At 35.1% G+C, this 20,835-nt stretch overlaps 1 protein-coding gene across 1 annotated transcript in view; it reads left to right on the top strand.

Moving 5' to 3' along the window:
• Positions 1-20,835, top strand: part of Gbe1 (1,4-alpha-glucan branching enzyme 1) — a 225,698-nt gene that overhangs the window by 101,459 nt on the left and 103,404 nt on the right. Inside the window, exons 4-7 of the mRNA XM_027412419.2 lie at positions 5,983-6,108; positions 6,911-7,046; positions 9,280-9,370; positions 12,378-12,587. Of these exons, the coding sequence (XP_027268220.1) occupies positions 5,983-6,108; positions 6,911-7,046; positions 9,280-9,370; positions 12,378-12,587 (563 nt within the window). The remainder of the gene's footprint in view (positions 1-5,982; positions 6,109-6,910; positions 7,047-9,279; positions 9,371-12,377; positions 12,588-20,835) is intronic.

The raw sequence follows: 20,835 nt of genomic DNA, 5'->3' as shown, positions 1-20,835 counted from the left end.
AAATTAATGGTGTTTCTTTCTTTCTTTCCTATCCCCCTTTCTCTTTTCCCCTCACCAATCTTGCTGTTCACTTGAAACCATATTAATATACTAACAGCATTAAATTTACCCCTTGTAAATCAGCGTATCCTAGAGACTCAAATAAAAAGTGATGGAAGGATAATTTTTGAGAACAGTGACATGGGGAATTTATGTTTAGTAATTTGAAAATACCTGGATGAGAAAGATTTCAAGTAAATATCCGTAGTGTGATGATCTTTGTATTGATCCCTGCTTTTTCTCATCATCTTTGTTACAGCCACCACTGCCTGAGTTCTTGTTAATGGGTCACTTCAGTTCTTGACTATACATTATAACCACAAGAAAATGTATATAAAAACCAACTGACATGAGGTCATCAGGTGTTCTCAGGTTACAACATAAACCATTTTGTTATTTTGCTCACTATATGAAATATTTCTTTCCCTTATCATTTTATGTCTATGTTCATTTCTCTATGCTTGTTTAAATGAAGCTACTTAAAGTTTTTATTCCCCCAACGTGTGTGTGTGTGTGTGTGTGTGTGTGTGTGTGTGTGTGTGTGTGTGCCAGAGCACACCTGTGGAGCTCAGAGGTCAGATTGAGATACCAGATGTTATTTCACCACGTGGATGCTTCTTGATAATCTATGATTTGGTACCTACATTGAGACAGGGACCTTAGAACTAATCTCAGTATGTTGACAATTTGAATATGCACACAATTTCATGAGGATTGATGACAGCAAGCATTTTACACAGGCTAGTCTGTACTTACTGTGAGATAAAAGTATTTTTATACTATTTGGTAGCTTACAGAATAACTGGCAGTACTGTGCTCTTCCTGGAATTTCTACAGTAAGCATAACTCAGCTACTAAATGGCTAGCAGCTTGGAAATTAGCAGCCTGTGACCTGTAACATGCTCATCATGTTTATGTATAAATCTATGATAGCATCATTTTCCTTGGTGTTTGCTATTTTAGTCATTTATATGTCACAAAAGTTGGAGTACAGGAGGAAATTAAGAGGTGACTTCGTAGCATAGATTAGAAATGCTTTTGTGTCATTTCTGAGTTGAATTCCTTAAACAGTTCCTTTGATTAATATTATTTTGTTGCACTCTCAAAAGTTTGTTGTTAAATGGCTGTTGTTTCTAACATGAGACTTTGGTGGTTTAATTTGGGCAACTAGAATACTATCTAATAGTCACATTTTCTCTGCTTGCCTGCTATGTGTCCAGTCATGAAACTGGAGTCACATTCAGTAACATCTCCCAGAATATGCTAACGCTTGGTTTCCTGTTACCAGCTGAGGCTGTTACTGTTTTTTACAGAATTGTGGCCACCTGAAGAGAATCCTTACTTCAGTAATTTTCCAGTGCATGGAAAAACATTTATTTGCAAGAAAGATCTCAAAATATATTCCTTGCATGAACAATCACTGATTCCTTCCTTTCTTATTCTTTTTTAAAGATATTTACCATTTACAAACATTTTTATATTGCATATTTGAGTTCCAGAAATAAAATTTGACTTCATACAGTTCATTTATGTCAACTTGACTTTGTACATTTAGAGTTTGCTTTTTTTGACTCCTTTATTCTTATGATATCATTTGATTATAACCATTATTAAGTTACATGAATAGATTTATGAAATAAGACCATACTAAGATAATTATAAAATGTTATAAAATTATAATTTCATAAATTATTTGCCTTACCAACTTCTTTATAATACCTATTATTGTACTGATACTTTTTCCTGTTTTATTGAATAAATGAGTGTCAATGTGCTTAATGTATAAAATATTTACAACTAGGGTAGCATGGACCCTTGGAGTTGTGTAATTACACAGGTCACATATCTATAATCTTTAGTTGTGTTTTCAAATTTAGAAGCTGTACTAGAGCTGAAGCTGTAATTGAATCTACAATTGGATGTGAGAATTTCCCTGTTCTATACATTTCCATTAGTGAAGGTGAATACATTCTTTTCATAACTTTAAAGAATGTTTCTTTAGTAAGGACAGTTGTGTGTTTTTAATATTTAGATATTATTCAAGTATTTAGTTTTTTGTTAGTAAGAAACACTACGATTATTAGAGAGGGACATTATTTTTATGGAGACACTGATTGTTTACGTAGTTAAAATTGCCCTAATCTTGAGATTATTATTTTTTGATCTTCTGCTACTCTGATAAAGTGTAAATTCAGAGATTGTATCCTCAGTAGCTGTGAATAAGATCTTTTGTATGAAAGTGTCAAGCGGAATTTTCTACCCACCCATTATCAAATGTTCAAAGACCAACTTACTCTAGCATGCAGGAATACTAATTTCTGAAACTTGCTTACTGGAATCAGAAGTTCTTGAAGCATGGAAAACATTCAGGAAGGCCCAGTCCTCCATAAAATTATAAACAAAATTACATACAAAAGGATGTTTTGGTTATTATGTGTCTCTTGGTTGGATTTATCATAGTACTCCTAATTTATTTCTAAGAACAAAGACATTGAGAAGAGACATTGAAAGGGAAGTGCTCTCCCTGGACAAGTTGGGTTAGTAGGGAAAACAGCCCAGGGGAGTCTTTAAAAAGTTACTATGTAAAAACCACACAGTTTTCAGGTTTAGTGGAAAGCTGTGCTCTACATATCATTTGTACCGTTCCATGAAAGGAAAATGAAATAGAAAATTGAAGTTCTTTAGTTATGGGTGTTAGAGAAAGAAGAAACAGAACATCTGGGAAAAATACATTCAGTGAAAGAACAAATACTCTTTGTATGGTGTGTCTGTTTCTTATACCCCAATGACAAGCTTGGGAGTTTTTGTCTTACCATTTCAAGAATTCTGGCAGAAAGTTTGGGATTCCCAGGTTGGAGACAATTGGTTTATTTCTCACAGCCCCAAAGAAGTTGAGAACCATGTTTTTACTGCTTCCTCATTTTCCAAGTCCTGGAAATATGAATCTGTAGGCACAGTTGACTGTCACTTACTCTGTGGTTTTGCATCATTGGAGTGGGGTGGTGAGTTTGGAAACATCCATTTTCATATAGTGTTCAGTAGGGCTGTCTGCTTTGTAGTGTTCTCATAGGCGACTCTCAGTATGACCTTAGGATTTGGTGTTAACTTCTTATTTAAGTAATTCTGCGCATTTATTTTACATGCCAAACATAATTTCCCCTCCCTCCTCTCCTCCAGTTTTCTCCACCTCCCAACTACCCCCTTCCCCATCCACTCCTCTTTTGTCTCCATCCAGAAGGGGCAGGCCTCTCATGGGCATGAACAAGGCATAGCACATCACGTTGAGGTAGGACCTAACTCCTCCCCATGTATAAAGGCCAAACAAGGTATTCCAGCATGGGGAGTATGTTCCCAAAAGCCAGCTATTCGCCAGGGGCAGGATCTGATCTCATTGCTAGCAGCCTTACGAACAGACCAAGCTACACAACTGTCACACTCATGCAGAGGGTCTAGGTTGGTCTCATTCAGGCTCCCTTACTGTTGCTCCAGACTCCATGTGTTCCCAGGAGCTCGGGTCAGCTGTCTATATAGGTTCCTCCATCATGACCTTGTCCCCACTGTCTCATGCAAGCCCTCGTCCATTTCATCAGGAGGACTTCCAGAGCTCGGCCCAGGGCTTAACTGTCAATCTCTGCATGTGCTTCCAGACTGGTAAAGACTCAATGATGACAATTAGGGTAGTCACCAATCTGATTACAGTAGATGATGGACAGTTCATGCACCCTCTCCACTATTGCTAAGAAAGAGTCTTAGCTGGGGTCATCTTAGTGGATTCAATGGAGTTTCCCCGTCAAAAGGTTTCTCCCTAACCTTGACATGCCCGTCCCAATCAAGATGTCTCTCTAGTTACTATCTCCCTCAGTTCTACTCCCAACCTGCCTCCTCAGCCCAGCCCACCCAACCTGCTCCCTCAAGTTTCCATCCCCCATCCTCCCTACCTCACCCCCAGTTTACCCAAGGGATCTCATCTATCTCCCTTCCCATGGAAATGCATGCTTTCTTCTTTGGGCCTTCTTTGTTATCTAGTCCTCTAGGGCTGTGGATTGTAGGTTGGTTATCCTTTACTTTATTCCTGATATCCACATAATGAGTGAGTAAATACCTTGTTTGTCTTTCTTGGTCTGGGTTACCTTACCCAGAATGATTTTTTTTTTCTAGTTCCATCTATTTGCCTATGAATTTCATGATATCATTCATTGTTTTTTGTTTGTTTGTTTTTAACAGATGAGTAGTACTCCATTGTGTAAATGTACCACATTTTCTTCCCAACAAGCCCTATCCTTCCATTTATGACCTTTTGCATGTTAAATGCTGAACCTACAGTTTTTGCACAATTGAGCACATGTGGGAGATTATTACTAGAGCAAAGGCAGCTTAACAGAGCAACACAATTGAATAACAAGATGCACCTACACCCAAGTTCATTAATTGGAAACAGTCCATCATCCTACTTCCAATTGATTCCCAATCTTGTCCTCTCAGTTCTGATGGAGTTTCTGTATCCTTTCTTTGGTTGAGGGGCATCTAGGTTCCTTGCAGGTCCTGCCTATTTCGAATAATGCTGCTATCGACATAGTTGAGCAAGTGTCCTTATGGTATGATTGAGCATCTGCAACACCCTCAGTCATGAGGAAAATACAAGTCAAAATGAGATTTCCATCTTACACCTGTCAGAATGGCTAAACTCAAAAACACAAGTGACAGTTCATGGGGTAGAGGCTATGGAGCAATGTGAACGCTCGTCTACTGCTACTGGGAGTGCAAACTTGTCCAGCCACTTTGGAAATCAATATGGCAGTTTCTCAAATTGTGAGTCAGTTTACACCCAAATCTAGCTATACTGCTTCTGGGCAGATACCCAAAGGATGCCCCATCCTACCACAAGGACACTTGCTCAACCATGTTTATAACAGTTTTATTCATAATAGCCAGAAACTGCAAGCAACCTAGATGTCCCTCAACTGAAGAATGGATTAAACAACAAAAACAGGTAAGATATGAAAAAAGATAGTAATTTTCTTCTGTAACTGAACACAAGGTATGGGGGCATGGATAATGATAGTGTGTCAGTTTCTTCTCTCACTTATAAACTCATTGACTTCTGATGGTATCTGAGTGTACGGGAAAGTCAGCAAAATAATGTTCTGAAATGATGTTTTGTTCTGGTCACAAAGCAAAAAGGATAGCAAGATATATTAGAACAATGGTTTTCAATCTATGGGTTGTGATCTCCTTGGGATGAAATTACCCTTTCATAGAGGTCATATATCAGATATCCTGCATATCAGATATTTATATTATGATTCATAAAATAAGAAAAATTACAGGTATGAAGTGGAAGTCACCACAGCATGAACAACTATATTAAGGGGTTGCAGTATTAGGAAGGTTGAGAAACACCAAATACAAGAACATTATGTATTGGCAGTGGTTATAGTATTTCATGTCCATTTTATGACCTTTAATTGTGTGTTTGTATGTATATGCACAACAAGTGTTAAACCATTATACCGACTGATTCACTATCTGAAAAATGTTACAATGTATTTCCACAAAGGAGTATAGGCAGCTATGACTATATAATTTGCTTTTTTCCAATCCAGAAGAAGAGGAGTATTTCCTGTGGATGATTGGCTTATTGATAGCAACTTTCAAATAATTTTTTTTGCCTCTACAATATGTTTAACTATTCTAATGGTTGGTTTGCTGTCATGGAAATTGGAAGAGGATTGTATAATATACAACCTATACATAACTTTAAGTTATATAGTAATAGCTGATGAGCAAAGAATTCAAATATAGTTTTGTGGATGCTCATCTGGGAACTCACCTAAATTCTTAACTCATTTGCTTTCCTGCATAAAGCAGTGCTCATTAACTATTATGTACTATGCTAGAGTTGTGAACCTATTTTAAATCAGTACCATCTCATTTTCTTTTTAGGTTGTTATTACCAGTAAAAGTGGTGAGATCTTGTATCGCATTTCACCTTGGGCCAAGTATGTGGTTCGTGAACGTGACAATGTGAATTATGATTGGATACACTGGAATCCAGAAGACCCATATAAAGTGAGAACAGCAGACTTTAAATATTTGCTTATTTTAGTATTTCTAGGGAAATGAATTTTTATATTTTATAGCTTTTATAATACTGCTCAAAGTCTTTCTTCACTGTCTGCTTAGTGTTTTATCTGACAGTATTCCTTTGTTATACATTTATATTAGAGTCTGTCATTCCTACTCAATTAAACCTAGAAGTAATGCTTTTCTTTCTGCCTCATTTTGAAGTTAGTTAAAAATAGGAAATTTCTATATACTTATCAAGAAAGAATATTAATTTTTGAGTCATATTTCAAACTTACAAAATTGAAATGATTTAATATTTCCTACTACTCTGTATGTGAAGATGGATTAGTGTAGTTATAAAAAGGACATTGGCATGGCAAACAGTTGAATGTGTTTGGGGGATATTTTATGATTATATTTCACATGTGTTACATGTATTTTAGAACTAATTTTTCAGTCATTTGTATTACTTGATTTTGCTAATGAATGATTTGTATTAAATAATTAAGTTATATATGCCAATCAGGATTCCATATTTTTTAAAGTATAGGCTCACAAAAGGAAAAAAAATCTCTTCAGTCAGTGATTCCGCATGAGCTCTGACATGATTTTTTTTAAAGTGTGCTTATTAACACAATCCTTTAGATGATTAAGAAGCATATTGTATGTGGCCGTTGCCTTGGTTGTGGGACGAGAATCACAAATGTTTCACTGGATTTATTCACTAGTTTATTTCACGTACTTGATTAATTAGTGTCACAACTGAGTACTTGTTTTAATTCCGTTTGTAACTCGGTGTTTATAGTTCAAGCATTCCAGACCTAAGAAACCAAGAAGTCTAAGAATTTATGAATCTCATGTGGGAATATCTTCTCATGAAGGAAAAATAGCTTCTTATAAACATTTTACATGCAATGTTCTACCAAGAATCAAAGACCTTGGTAAGTAATAATTGTGATTTTTATCCCGATAAAATTTTAATGAGACGGCCCTCTTATTAGAAAAGCTAATTACAAGTGTCTCTTTTTTTTGTGTGTTCAGAGATTAAATATGTAATAGAAATACATTTTATTTTAGGCTTCTCCAATTGCTCTGTAACAGTGATAGCACAGAAAAGAGAAATGGAATAAGATAGAGCATAATCATTTAAGATATTATTCCAATTTCAATTTAAAGTAATGTGAACCGATGACTTCCAAACTGTAGATAAATATGCAAGTGCAATTACTTTTGTACAGAAGATAACCTTTATCATTTGACGTGGCCATTGATAATAGCCGCTCGGTTTTAGTATTTTATGGAAAAAATAATGTAGTATTTGTAAAGTGTCTGGAACTCATTTTGGGTCAGTTATTATATAGTGTCAATGTCTGGATGACTTTTTCCGCAAACATTTGAAACACATTGAGATATTCATGTATCAGACATGACTGTCTTCAGAGTGGCATGAGAGGGAATCATATTTGGCTGACTACCTGCTTCAGTAGATGGTATACCTATTATTTTTCTTTTTATAGATAATGCAGTATAAAAATATTTCTGCAGAATATTTGGTGCCTGCTTTGACAGCCAGACAGGATGACAAAGTACATTTAATTGTATCACTTCTGCCAGGGAGTATAGTTTTTAGCTAGAGGAGCAATTTAAATGCAAGTCAGGGTTAAAGTTCTCACTTATGTATAGATCCTAATTATCTGTGATTGTGAGCTGAACTACAATTTCAGAAACTAAAACTAATTACATTCATTACTAGCATTGGTAGATAGATATTATGTTACACTCACTCATTGAAGAAGTACTTTCATTATCGTAGAATAATAAATTATTTATACCTGGCTTTTAGTTCCTCTGTAACATTGAGTTGCCTAGCACCGCAGGTAGAGAGCACATGAAGGTACACACGATTAATGCCATTCAAGTAAACAATAGACATATGAGGTGGAGCTCTATAAGAACCCTATCTATTATATAACTGAGATGGAATTAAAACTCCTAGTTTCTCTAAGATGTATGGAAAACTATGTCCATCATGACCAAGATTCTATACCTGCATTTGTTAGGTCTGATAGAAGTAAATGATTTTCCTTTTGCAATGATGCACCAATGATAAGATCTGGGAGAAATGATTTAAATATATAAATTCCTACTCCTGAATTTACTTGTAAATGTTACAGGATTTGTGGTATGCTAAAATACAGTTGTGAAGAACTACAGCACAGCAACTGAAGAGATTGAAATTAATATGGAGTTTGGTTTTCTCACACACTCAGTTATATATTTAAATGACTTGTTAGTGAATCTGATTTTATGAACTCTATGAAAATTGTGAAGATTATGTGAATTGGGCATTAGGCATATAATAAGAATATTTTTGTCGTAGTAACTTTCCAAGCAGCCAGATCATATGTGGTAAATGATAAAATTGTACTTGGAAGACAACAAAAACTGATTTCCTAATGATTTTCTTTTTATTATTTTATAAGGTTAAGAGGTTCTGCTTTTTTTTTTTTTGATTATTTACTTGTGGCTAATTCTCCTGCTTTTATGACTATTTAAAGGAAAATCCCTACTTTTTGAGTGACTTCATTTACCACTAGAGAAAATTGAGATAGAGAAAGGAAAGCTGTGGGTTTGTCCCATATCTTGTGTGCACACGAAACACACTTAACCCTTTAGAGTAATCCCATAGGGACAGTACTCCTGGCTTCATAAGACCTATGTTGTAGGAAAAATGAATTTGATAATATTTCCTAAGCTATATGGTAAAATGTCTGAATCATAATGAAAAGAGGCAAAGTAAGAAGCATATATCATGCAATCAGTCACTTTTATTTAGCTTCGTAATCTTCAATATGGATATTACAAGTAAAACTGAAGTTTAGCATATGCAGATTTTCATGTTTAATATTCTAAAGCAAAATTATGTATATATCTGCATATCATTTGTTGCATATTAAAATTAATCATTTCAAATAACTAGGCAGAATGTGACTCTAAGAGACAAATGTCCAGTTGTGTTAGAAGGTCAGACAACTAAATTGTGTCAGAATAGTAGAACTTGACATGATGATTACAGCTTCCATGTTCTTTGTAAATGTTATGTCTTCAGAAAATGCAATTTTTCGTTGTTTTTTTAAATGTAGTTTTGACTTTCTTTGGGCTTTGTGTATATAGGATACAACTGCATTCAGTTGATGGCGATCATGGAACATGCTTACTATGCCAGTTTTGGGTACCAAATCACTAGCTTTTTTGCAGCTTCAAGGTAAAATGAATATTTTATCTTCATGACTATGTCAAACAATATAATCAAATTGGATTTTGCCATTTAACTTAGTTTTGTTTTATAATCTGACTTATGGTTATGGTTAATAGAAGCCTAATGTTTTCTTTTAGTGAGGTCATTTTCTTCAGATAAATGTAGCCTTGATTGACCCAGATTTAACAACATGTTTCATCGAATGACGTCAACGCACAGGTGTCTACTTATTCCCTGAAAGTTACTCCTTTGAAGGCATATGCTTAGTCAGAAACTGTGCAAGGTGGTACTGAAGGAACTCATACCTTTTTATAGGAAGAGATGGGTAGTAGGTAGGAGCATGTGGGAGGAGCTATACTGCGATGATAGACCTCTCAACTCAGACTTCTGTCTGCCTGAATATGGCTCTTTGAGGAGAAAGGCTATACATTAAAATGTCTTGTGTGCCTTTCATTACCAAAAATTGAACAAACCCAACATAAATTTGGCCTCATGTAGTTCACACTTTGGGAAATAGACATTAATTTAGTACCCATACATATAGTGGTTTCAATTGTTAATAAGAACTAACAAGTTGATTTTATAATTCTCCAAAATTGACTATAGATCAAATCTGTTGTGGTATTTGAAGTGAACTGAAACTGTATTAAGAAGAGCTGAAGAAAGTTAGAAGTGGGCTTAAGCTTCTATATTGAAGGGGATACTAACTAATTTCCTTATAGCTCCCTGTGGTTATCTTTGCAAAGCTACCCTTATGCATACACAGTGTGCAATGATTTAAACTTGTTGCTTTCTAACCTCATCCTGTCTCTCTACTAAGAAGTGTTAAAGCCACTGGGGACCTTCTTGGTTAACTCAAAATTGTTAGAATCATTTAACACAGCACATCATTTACCTCATTGGAAGATTTTTAATTTCCTCTTTCATTCTAGAACATGATGTCCTGCTGTGTGGCACCTCTCACCTCAATATATATATATATATATATATATATATATATATATATATATATATATATCACTCCTTCCTTCTGCTCTTTCATTTTCACCTTTCTCCTAAAGAGGAAACATTTTAGTTCTAGCCTATTCTGTTTCTATCCATTCCTTCAGCTTTAGTATACCTTCTATGTACACTTGATGTTTTTAATCCTTGTAAGCTGTATTCTTGTGTGTCTAACACATATCTTCAATATGGTACTCTCTAAGTTCCTCAACATAACCTCCATCGTCCTTCTCCATCATGTTTTCTAATTCACTAAGTGACATTTCAATTTCTAATTCTTCAAGCCAGAATCTTGGCATTATACTTTTTTATTCTATTTCTATCCCTTTTTATTCTCTACTTATTACAAAACATAGCCATCTGCCACCTCATATTGTATCCTAAATCTGGCTGCTCACCTGCCCTACTGCTCTTACTCTGGTCCAAGTTGCCAATCTTTTACTTGGCTCATTTCAGTAGTTCTTTACTGGTCAGTTGAACTTTTCTTTGTCATTACATTTCTGTCTTGATTCAAATCTCTGTTTTCTACTCCATGGCCCAAGTAAAGCATTTAAAGATGAATGTTAAATCATGAATGTCTTGCTTAAAAAAATCCCCTTCATTGATTTACTGTCTCTTTCAGAAAACCACCTGTTTTCCATTGGTCATATAACAGGGTTTATCAGGCACTCTTGCTCTCTCTTTTGACGAGTACATTCCACATCCGGTTTAGTCTTCATATGTTTTTAGTTTGTTCCACCTTGACTGCTCCCATACCTACACTCACTTCCCTGAATACTCTCCTCATAGACATCCTTCCGTCTTTTTCCTTACTCCTTTCTTGCTCAGTGTTGCCTATGAGAACTGTTCACTGATGACTGTTCTTGAAACAGTGTGTTTTTTTTTTTCATCTTGCCTTTGAAAAATAATTTGCCATGTTATTCGTCATATCTCGTTCACGTTTCTGTCTTGTTTTAGTGTAAATTCCAGAATAGTCCTATATATTGTTTAATAGGTAATCTTTATGATTTGGAGAATTTCATGGCTTGTGGCAGCTAACTTAATACAAATTTGATTAAGAATATCAAGAAAGAATGAGAGAAATGACTGATTGAAACTGAGGGCTACTCATTTCCTGAGCATGTTGTTCATTGAGTAAAAGCGTCCTAGTGTGGCTTTCCTAAGGAAAGTAAGGGGTAGAGTGCTGCAGAGAACCCAGTGCTAGGAGAAATTGCCATCTAATGACCCAGTCTTCATCTTCATGCTGTTAGGATCACATTAGGAGAATTGCTGTTTGCTAAGCATCACACTGCCGTGAAAAGGCTCATGTACACACTCTCTGCTATGTAGAAGCTTGTCGTCTGATGGGGAAGAGAGGTCATAGCCATATTAAGGGCCTTCTCTATCTAGAGGGCAAAGTTGATGCTGGAAAACAGTAAGGGAACATTTCTCTGGGGTGACAGGAGGCCTTCTAGAAGTGATGTTTGTTATCTTCTATAGATAGATTGGGAGCCTGCTCATCAGATACCCGTGTCCTCTGCGTGTGTGACCTATTCTTCAGGCACGGCACAATCTCTTGGCCCTCTAATTCTGGAGACCTGCTGGTTTAGGAACAAGTGCAGAATGGACAGCTTTGAGTAGTCTGCTGAAAGAAATACTTTAAGGGCCCTTTACCTAGGTCATCTGCATGCAGTCAGAGGGACAAGCATCTGGAAAGCAGCAGTGACCATGATTGGCCCAGCTTCCTTATAGACTTCAGAAGCCCCAAGGATGAAAACAGTTTTACTATTTTGTGTATCCCAAATGCAAATTTTGTTGAGCATATCAGTTCCATTTAGTAGCTGTAGTTAATATTTTATTTAATGCTTTACAATTTACTTGATAGAAAATAGCACCTCTAAGTGTATATAAGTATCATCATACTACATTTTTGTATTTAAAATAGTTAATGCCGTGCTTACATAGGTATTGATGTACAATGGCTGTTTGCTCTCAATGTGACGTTATGACATCCTGTACCCTTTCCCTCCAGTCGTTATGGAACTCCTGAAGAGCTCAAAGAACTCGTTGACACAGCACATTCAATGGGCATCACAGTCCTCTTAGATGTGGTACACAGTCATGCTTCAAAAAATTCAGAAGATGGCTTGAACATGTTTGATGGGACCGATTCTTGTTACTTTCATTCTGGACCTAGAGGGACCCATGATCTTTGGGATAGTAGATTATTTATCTATTCCAGGTAAGTGCATCTAACATGAAACTTGTTGCTGTTTAAAATTAATTTCAAGTATTTTCAATTTGTGTGTGTTCTCTTACTGTTAGTTAATGCTTTTGACTGAATTTTTAAACAATATACAAGGAATTTTAACTACTGCATAGTGCATCTATTTGTGGTGTATTATGTCAAATTTCAACTTGATAAATACACAGTTTAAAATATTTTGGTGATATTGACACTTAAAAGTTTTAATGTGAATAATGTATTATTAAAATTTAAAAGGTAGCTTTATCTCATTGGCTCAATAATAGAAAAATCTTCGGTAAAAACACACATTTTAAGTAGGCCCCTTAAAATCCATGCTTCATATCTTCATATATGAACAATAGTTCAATGGTTCTGTTTACAGCAGGCTTACTAAACATAAGTGAGACTTCTTTGTACACAGCCTGATTCAGGAATAAATAAACTAAGTTTTAATGCTTAAATATTTAAAATTTTTGCTAGCTTGCCATCTATATACAAAGTTATTTTAGCTGATTAAAAGTTCTGGTACCTTGTAGAGTAATTTAATATGCATGCATTTTGTTCTTGACCCATCACATGAGTCTGAGTGTGGAATTTTCAACTTGTGTCATCAAGATTCATAAGATTTCAGATTGTGGGGTGGCAGATATTTAGGCTAGAGACATTCAGCCCATACATTAGGTTCTAGAATCTTTGCTACTTTCAAAATGAATGACATCATATATTTATTATATTTCCACATATATAAGTAATGATATCAATTGAAAATGTTGTGAGTTCTCTATGTTTGTCAAATTGTGCTATTTAAATTTAATCAGCTAAAACTTGTACAAAGTTGGAGATCATCCTTTCCTAGCAGCCTAGCTGGTGTTTCTTCTTGGTAGTTTGACTGGTCCCTGCTCTTTCAGGCTACTTGTTCTGAGCCTCTAATAAGCAGCTCGGCTTGTCTCAGAGTGATTCTCTTTGTATCTATTCTTGGAGAGGGAGGGCCCTTGTGAATCTTACCAGTTTCAGGGACTTTCTGAAGCTATTTTGAGTTGCTTACTTACAGCTCTGTAGGATAGAGTATTTTGCTTCCCCTTAGAATACCCTATAGTTTTACCTCCTTGTAAATCCCCTGTACAAAATTACCTTTTTGTTCTATTTTTCGTGTTCATCTTATATATATCTTAAGAATTTTTTTTTGTTCTTTTGTTTGTCTGTGTAACAGTTCTTGTTGTTGACTGTCCTTGAACTCACTCTGTAGACCAAGCTGGCTTCAAACTCAAAGAGATCTGCCTGCCTCTGCTTTCCACATGCTGGGATTAAAGGTGTGTACTACCATGGCAAGATGGAAAATTGTAACCTCAGAGAGAAAGTGCTACACAAGCATTTACAGCTTTCCATTATTAATTGTGGTTTGTATAGTTTACCATTACTCTAGAGCCATTTGTATAAATTTAGCATTCACAAGTAAAAGCCTACTCTACCGGTTCATTGTTTTGCAGTTTGATGAACCAGCCTCAGATTTAGTGACTTAAGATACCAAATTTTTACTTTGCTTCTATTTTGAGCACACTTTTCTTGTTGTATCATCTGTAACATCCTCATTATACATAGACCATTTACTTTGAGGATGATTTTATCCCATTACTGACAGTTGGTGCTATGAATCAGCCATGACATTCAGTCATTGGCCTCAATTTTTCCCTTTGAAGGTCACTCTGTGTAATACTTATGCTCTCTCTAAGAATTCTAAAAGACAGAGTTCTAAAGGTGTTCCACCTAGGTTGCCTGTGGTAGTTAATATAGGATCAGTTCTGTGATTGATTTGTTCTGTCAGATTCAAGGGATGAGGGTGATAGTCCCCTCATTCAGTGGGAAAAACAGTAGGGTATTTTAAACCTAGTTTATAAAATCTCCACATAGAATGAGATTTGATCACAATTAATAGACTACTTCACAAATTCTAAAGAGGTAATTAAGATGCCTGCCCATGTGGAAAATTGTTTATATCTGCCATGTTTCTGTAGTGTAGAGAATTATATCTTTAAAAAGGCAAGGTAATAATGCACTTCTCTATTAGAAAATGCAAAAAGGCATACAGATCCAAAATAAAAAGTATTCTTTATAAATATGAATAACTTGCTTTTTTAAAGCTATAAGTACATATTGCTCTCATGCATATAGCTGTGCAAAAACTTAGTACTTCACATTTTCTCTCTTCATATGATAACTAGTCTGTCTACAATTTTGAGTTTTCACCTTATTCAGATGAAATCAGAAATGACAATTTCCATTACATATTTGAAATATAATTTATTTTCTACTCCTTTCCTTTGATCAGTTGATTAATGCTATAATCTATTGACAAATAGCTATATAAGTGGTGCATGGTTCAATTAAAGTGTAGTCTTGTTCTTTAAAAACTTGAAAATGATTTTTAAAATAATTATATGACTGCTCAAGAAATTCATCTATATTGAATCACTTCTGTGGAGAGATGTTGCTCATTTTCATCTTCTCTATATGTCACAACCTGTCACCATTTATAATCCCTGATTCAAGTGCCATCATTTAACTTATCAGAATTAAATCTCTCTCTGAGTAATGCCAGAGATCCTGACTGTCCTATTACCTGCCATGAATAAATTTCCAATCAGGAGCTGCCCATGTTTTAATTTTCTGTCTACTCAGTGTATCTGTCTTCTAACTCTGCTAAATTACAATCGACAGTTCATAGCAGGGAATGGGTTGTCCTTTTTTTTCAGTTGGTACAGAGAGCTTTTTGATAAATCTGTCACCCATAAGTTCCAAGAGTATCTAGAATGAAAAATAATTGTTATAACTTGGAGACTTCAATTTTGCATTCTCTTTGCCCATTGCTCTGGAATTATAAAAATCACAATGTAAAATTTTTTGAAGTTAAAAAATTACCATGCCTTTAGCTCCCTTTATCACATTGTCAAATGACTGCCCTTCTTTTTAAATATTACTTTTAAAGATAATATTCTGACTCCTAAAATCCATATCACAGTCAAGCTGATGATCTTTTACCCCTTAAAATTTCTCCTTGATAGGAAATTATTAAAGCTACATTCTATCAGAATGGGTTCATAGTTTGGCAGCTACTAAAGATATCCGAACCTCACCTTGAGTTTTTGGGCATGCTTGAGAAGGTGCAAACAAAAGTCAGTTTTCTTTTTTATTGTCATAACTATGTGCAGTAAGATAACTCTTATTAAGTATAGACTGTAATATTTGGTCTTATTAACCAAGTACACCCTTTTTCACATTGGTATGGAAGAAAACTGAATTTTCATAGTTGGTCAGTGACAATCTAACATATATTTTCTCTTTCACTTATTAATATGATGAATTACATTGATTAGCTTTGAATGTCAAACTAATCTTCCATTCGTAATATAAGCCCACATAAATATGGCTGTAAGTATTCTAGATACAATTTTAGCATATCTGTACATGTACTGTAAGATTATTAATAAATCAGTTTTTGGTGATAAATCTTAAGGAGTTATTATACACTAATATATTAGTTAATAAGCATATGACACCACCATAATTAGCAATATGTTTAAAAACTAGCCATCCAGGACATTGATGAAAATGCCTAAAATTATACTTAAAATACTGGTTAACCCATATTTAGTGTTTTATCATTAAATAAACTATTTTTGCATAATATCCTTTATCTACAATAGTTAGGGCATTAATAGTTTTTGTTTTAATTAAAAGATTGAAATATCTTAAAATTCTTTATGAGATATTATGGAAGGAACTACAAGTTTAAACACAGACTTAATATTTCCTACATATCTATAACCTGGAGGTGACCTTATATAGTAGGTAATTACCAATACGGAGTCAGGTAGAAATATAAGGGTATTTAATAGGGAAAAGCCTTACTTACAGAGCGAACCAGCCAGCCGGTGGTAGTCTGTACAGCAAGAAGCAAAGAGAAAGCGAAACCGAAAACGCAGTCCCCCTACTCACTCTGACCACGCCCTCACAAGCCCTCAGGTACTCTTGTAGCCAGCCCCTAAGAAGGCGTGGCTACAGCTTCCCCTACAACCTTATGCAATATTTTTTGTTTTAACACAACCTATAGGTTGAGATTTTAGTTTTCTACCTCTGACATTATAGTGACACCTCCCAAAAATTTCAAAATTGGAAATATTTATTTTTAGTTTTCAGGTTAGCAGTCCCCAATGTATACCTAGAATGACAGAGTAAATGTATATACTCAAGTAACTATTTGGTATTTTATGGTAAAATTAGACAGGGTTGTATATTAGTGCATATTGCTGTATACATTTGACTAGCAAATTACTCATGAGTTTGAGAGCAAGGAGAAAGATATGAGAAAGTTTGCAGGGCCAAAAGGGAGGAGAGAAATTATGTGATTATATTATAATCTCCAAAAACATGTCCAGAAAAGAATACCTCTCCCATTACTCTTTTCAAAATATAGCTATAAAATAGTTTGAAACAATAGTTTTTAAAGACAGTTCTTTTAGCAGTCAAAAATGTGTAAGGCATCAAAGATACATAATCATATTTTGTTTTTATTACAAGAACACATACAACTCTTTAGGGTAGTTTTTGTTAAACTTTTCAAATTGTACGAAAATGAGCATGTCATTGAGTATTAATTAATATAAATGACTCATCTTGTGATTAGCCAGCAGAATCTCTTGGCCAACAGGGAAAATGGAAATGCAAATTTGTAACAACAACAAGCTAACTTTGGAGAAATTGTCTAATGGTAAATGTAGCTTTTGATTTTTTAAAAAGAGTTTTTCATGATAATAATCACTATCCACCCTCTCTTTTTATATCTGTATATTGTTTAGAAAACTATTAACTATGTCAAAGATAAGCTTTAAGATCCTACGTTAAGATGATAATATGCTTAATAGACCATTATTACTTTACTTTTATTGAAAAATAATGTTCCCTATGTATTTGTTCTTTGTGTGTGAAAGTAGAAAGAAGTTAATTTAAGAGAATTTTATGGAGTGAAACATAGGAGATGTGGGTTTGGATAACTGAATTACTTCACTGTGAAGGCATGAAAAGTGAGAGCTTATAGGTTCTTCAGAAAGGGGGCAGGGCTATATGACCAAAAGACGAATAATAATAATAATAGTAATAATAATAATAATAATAATAATAATAATAATAATATAAAAAAACATGAATAAATAGCATAAAGCAAAAGCCTTTTTTGTTTTGTTTTTTTGAGACAGGTTTTCTCTGTGTAGCCTTAGCTGTCTATAACTCACTCTGTAGACCAACCAGGCTGGCCTTGAACTCACAGAGATCTGCCTGTCTCTGCTTCTCAAGGGCTGGTATTAAAAGCTTGTGTCAGCACTGCCTGACAATCACGAGCCTTCTAGCCTCTTGATATGCACTGTATGACTTTATCGAATATGCATTGTCCAATTTGATGAGTCCAGGCTTAGAAGTGGATTGGTCACAAGGTGGAGGGGACTGGAGAACCCACATTCAGACATCAGGAACCCTGCTTTAGTTTAGATTCATTCTTCTCATCCCCCCTCCAAAGCCTTGTTCACTATTGCAGTCATCAAAGACTTGGTTTTCCCCCTTGTGAAGGTGAAAAATAATTCATTTCTTTCTAACATGGTTAAGATACTACTGCAGTGGCAAATAGTTAATGCTGTGTGGAAGAATGTGCTAAGGAACTTAATACAGCACACACCAAACCTTTTTATAGCTTAAGTAAGGAGTAACAAGTGTGTGTGTGTGTGTGTGTGTGTGTGTGTGTGTGTGTGTGTGTGTGTTTGAATTAGGTGTTTTCTGATCAATCTCTTATTCCATTGTTTTAGAATTGGACTTTTCAGTATATTGCAAAATTTCCACAAAATCCCATAATATTTGCTTTTAACTGTTTGGCACAAACCAGAATATTTAACATATTTAATTGATTTAGACAAAATCTGTTCCTTTTACTGGTCATAAAAGTAATGATGATGATTTATTATTATGCAACTTTGTATGTAGGACACAGTTAACGACCCTGAAGGGACTAAGACAGCTAGATACATACAACAGTAACTCAGCCTGATGAATACTCAATTCATTTTTGGACTGTTATTATCCCATCACAATAAGCTCACAGCCATTTGAAAAATTCATGCATAGCTATCTGTCTGTCTGCCTGCCTGCCTGCCTCTGTCTGTCTATCATCTATTTATCTATTTTTTAGCTCTTCTTTTAGTAGTTAGCTCTGTTGAAGTTAGGACCTTGTTTGAGGTTGATGAAGGAAAACAGTTATACATACTATTCAAAGAAAGTCAAGTTAGCTTCTAAACTCTGACAGACTAATTCTCTTTTGTGGAAAAGATTAAGAAACTTTCGGCATCAATCTAACCTATCTGGAATTGAGTTTGAATAATAGAAGTATAACTTCTACTTCTCTCACAGGTTTGATGAGATTATTCAGCCCAGTAGAAAGGTCTCTATTGATGCTGAGCCCAGCACTGGAGTGAGGCTTTGCTGTCTTTGTGTAAACTTTGTTCCTGGCATTATCTGTCTCATTTATTCTGTGCATGTCTACATTTTAGTTGCACAGGGATATTATTTGAGCATCCTGAGTATTTAAGTCTTACTCACTTGTAACATTTCCTTCTTGTATTGAAACTCACTCTAAAATAAGACAGTGTCTTAAAATTAAAATTTTGAACACTGCCCTAAAAGCAACTTTCTGCTTACAACCAGGCACATGCTTGTGAAAATGGGTCTTCAGGTCTGTATTCAAGTGATTATCCACTTAAGTCAGGGATTTTTATGGAGTCTATAATAATAATGATATCTGGTTTTATGTATGACCTTTTTTTAAAACAAGCAGGTGAAAAGTAAAGAAAAAAATCAATTTTTCCTCTTTTATATGTGTGTAACAGAACAACTTGTTTAAGCATGTCTATTTTCTAGAGTCTGTATTGCAGTTTTGAAGCTCGAAAGAGATATTTTCATGGTTTTCTAGCTGAATGATTTCCTTAGTGTTTAGTGCAGACAAACTGTTGTACCGAGCCACTTATTTTCAGAAAATAAAGGTTTCCCATAAATTTGGAAAGGTTCATAAATAATAAGAAATTTTTCATTTTGAGGGCTCCCCCCAATTAATTTAGGTTAGTGACCAGAAATATTTTTCTTCAACTGCCAACTATCTTGGATACATTTTGTAAGGTTAAAGTATCCCATGCTGGGACTCCTGGACTGGAGGATTTCTTCTTCATTTGCTTATTTGCTTTTGTGTTCAAGTTTATTCATTTTCTTTGCTGGGCCCATGTGTGAATGTGTGTATTCACATGCCATGGCACCTGTGGAGGTGAGAGAAGCTGAAGGGACTCACTTCTGTCCTTTCCCATGTGGACTCAGAGGACTAGAATTAGGTTACCGGGCCTGTTTGCAAGTACCTCTAATGCACAAGCTCTTCCTACCAACACCCCTTCATCTCATTGGCCATGGCTTGAGTCATTACTGGTCTGTTTTTAGTTTTCACCATTTGTTAGAGAAACCAGTAGATTGCAAATTTATTTATTTCACTTCCTCTTTGTGTATTAAAATGCCTCTTCTTCCACATACCTGACAGAATTTTGGTTAAGATAGCCTGTTAGAAGCACCAGTAAAATTTGGGATCCCTTGTAGCTAGCATTCTCTTTCAGTGCTGTAGGTAACAAAACAGCCAGAGTCTTGTTTTTAACATTGTGTTAGGGCTAACAGAGGCTGCTGCTGGCTACCTGCCCAGGTAGGCTCATCTGGCCTGAGGTGACACTGATCATGTTGATTGTATCTTTTCAATTTTGTGGCATTAGGTCTTTCTATATGTTCCTGATTCTCTGACATAAACTAGTCCCTCCAGTCCCCTATCGTTTCCTGTCCCTTCTTGATTCTTTATCATCGTGTTCAATACTATGTGAGATTATGGGCATATAATTACATGTATTTTTTTCAGTTTCAGTAGGACATTTGTTTATACATATTGAACATGAAGGTTAATAGTTTGTACATAATGAATGTTTCATTTAAACTAGACATCATCATTTTTTTTTCTTTTCTCTGTTTTTCTGCTTATCTAGCATAGATCTTACCAGCATCATTTGCAGTGATACTACAAAAAAGTTTTTGCAGGGCTATCTTTTGTGTGTATGTATCTCACAAATGTGAGCACATGTGTGCATAGCCCTGGGCATACATATGATTAGCATAGATAGGGGAG

The sequence above is a fragment of the Cricetulus griseus genome, chromosome 4, assembly GCF_003668045.3.
Source record: "Cricetulus griseus strain 17A/GY chromosome 4, alternate assembly CriGri-PICRH-1.0, whole genome shotgun sequence".
Classification (NCBI taxonomy): domain Eukaryota; kingdom Metazoa; phylum Chordata; class Mammalia; order Rodentia; family Cricetidae; genus Cricetulus; species Cricetulus griseus.
Note: the sequence above shows the minus strand (reverse complement) of the source record. Positions and strands in the feature narration are given on the sequence as shown.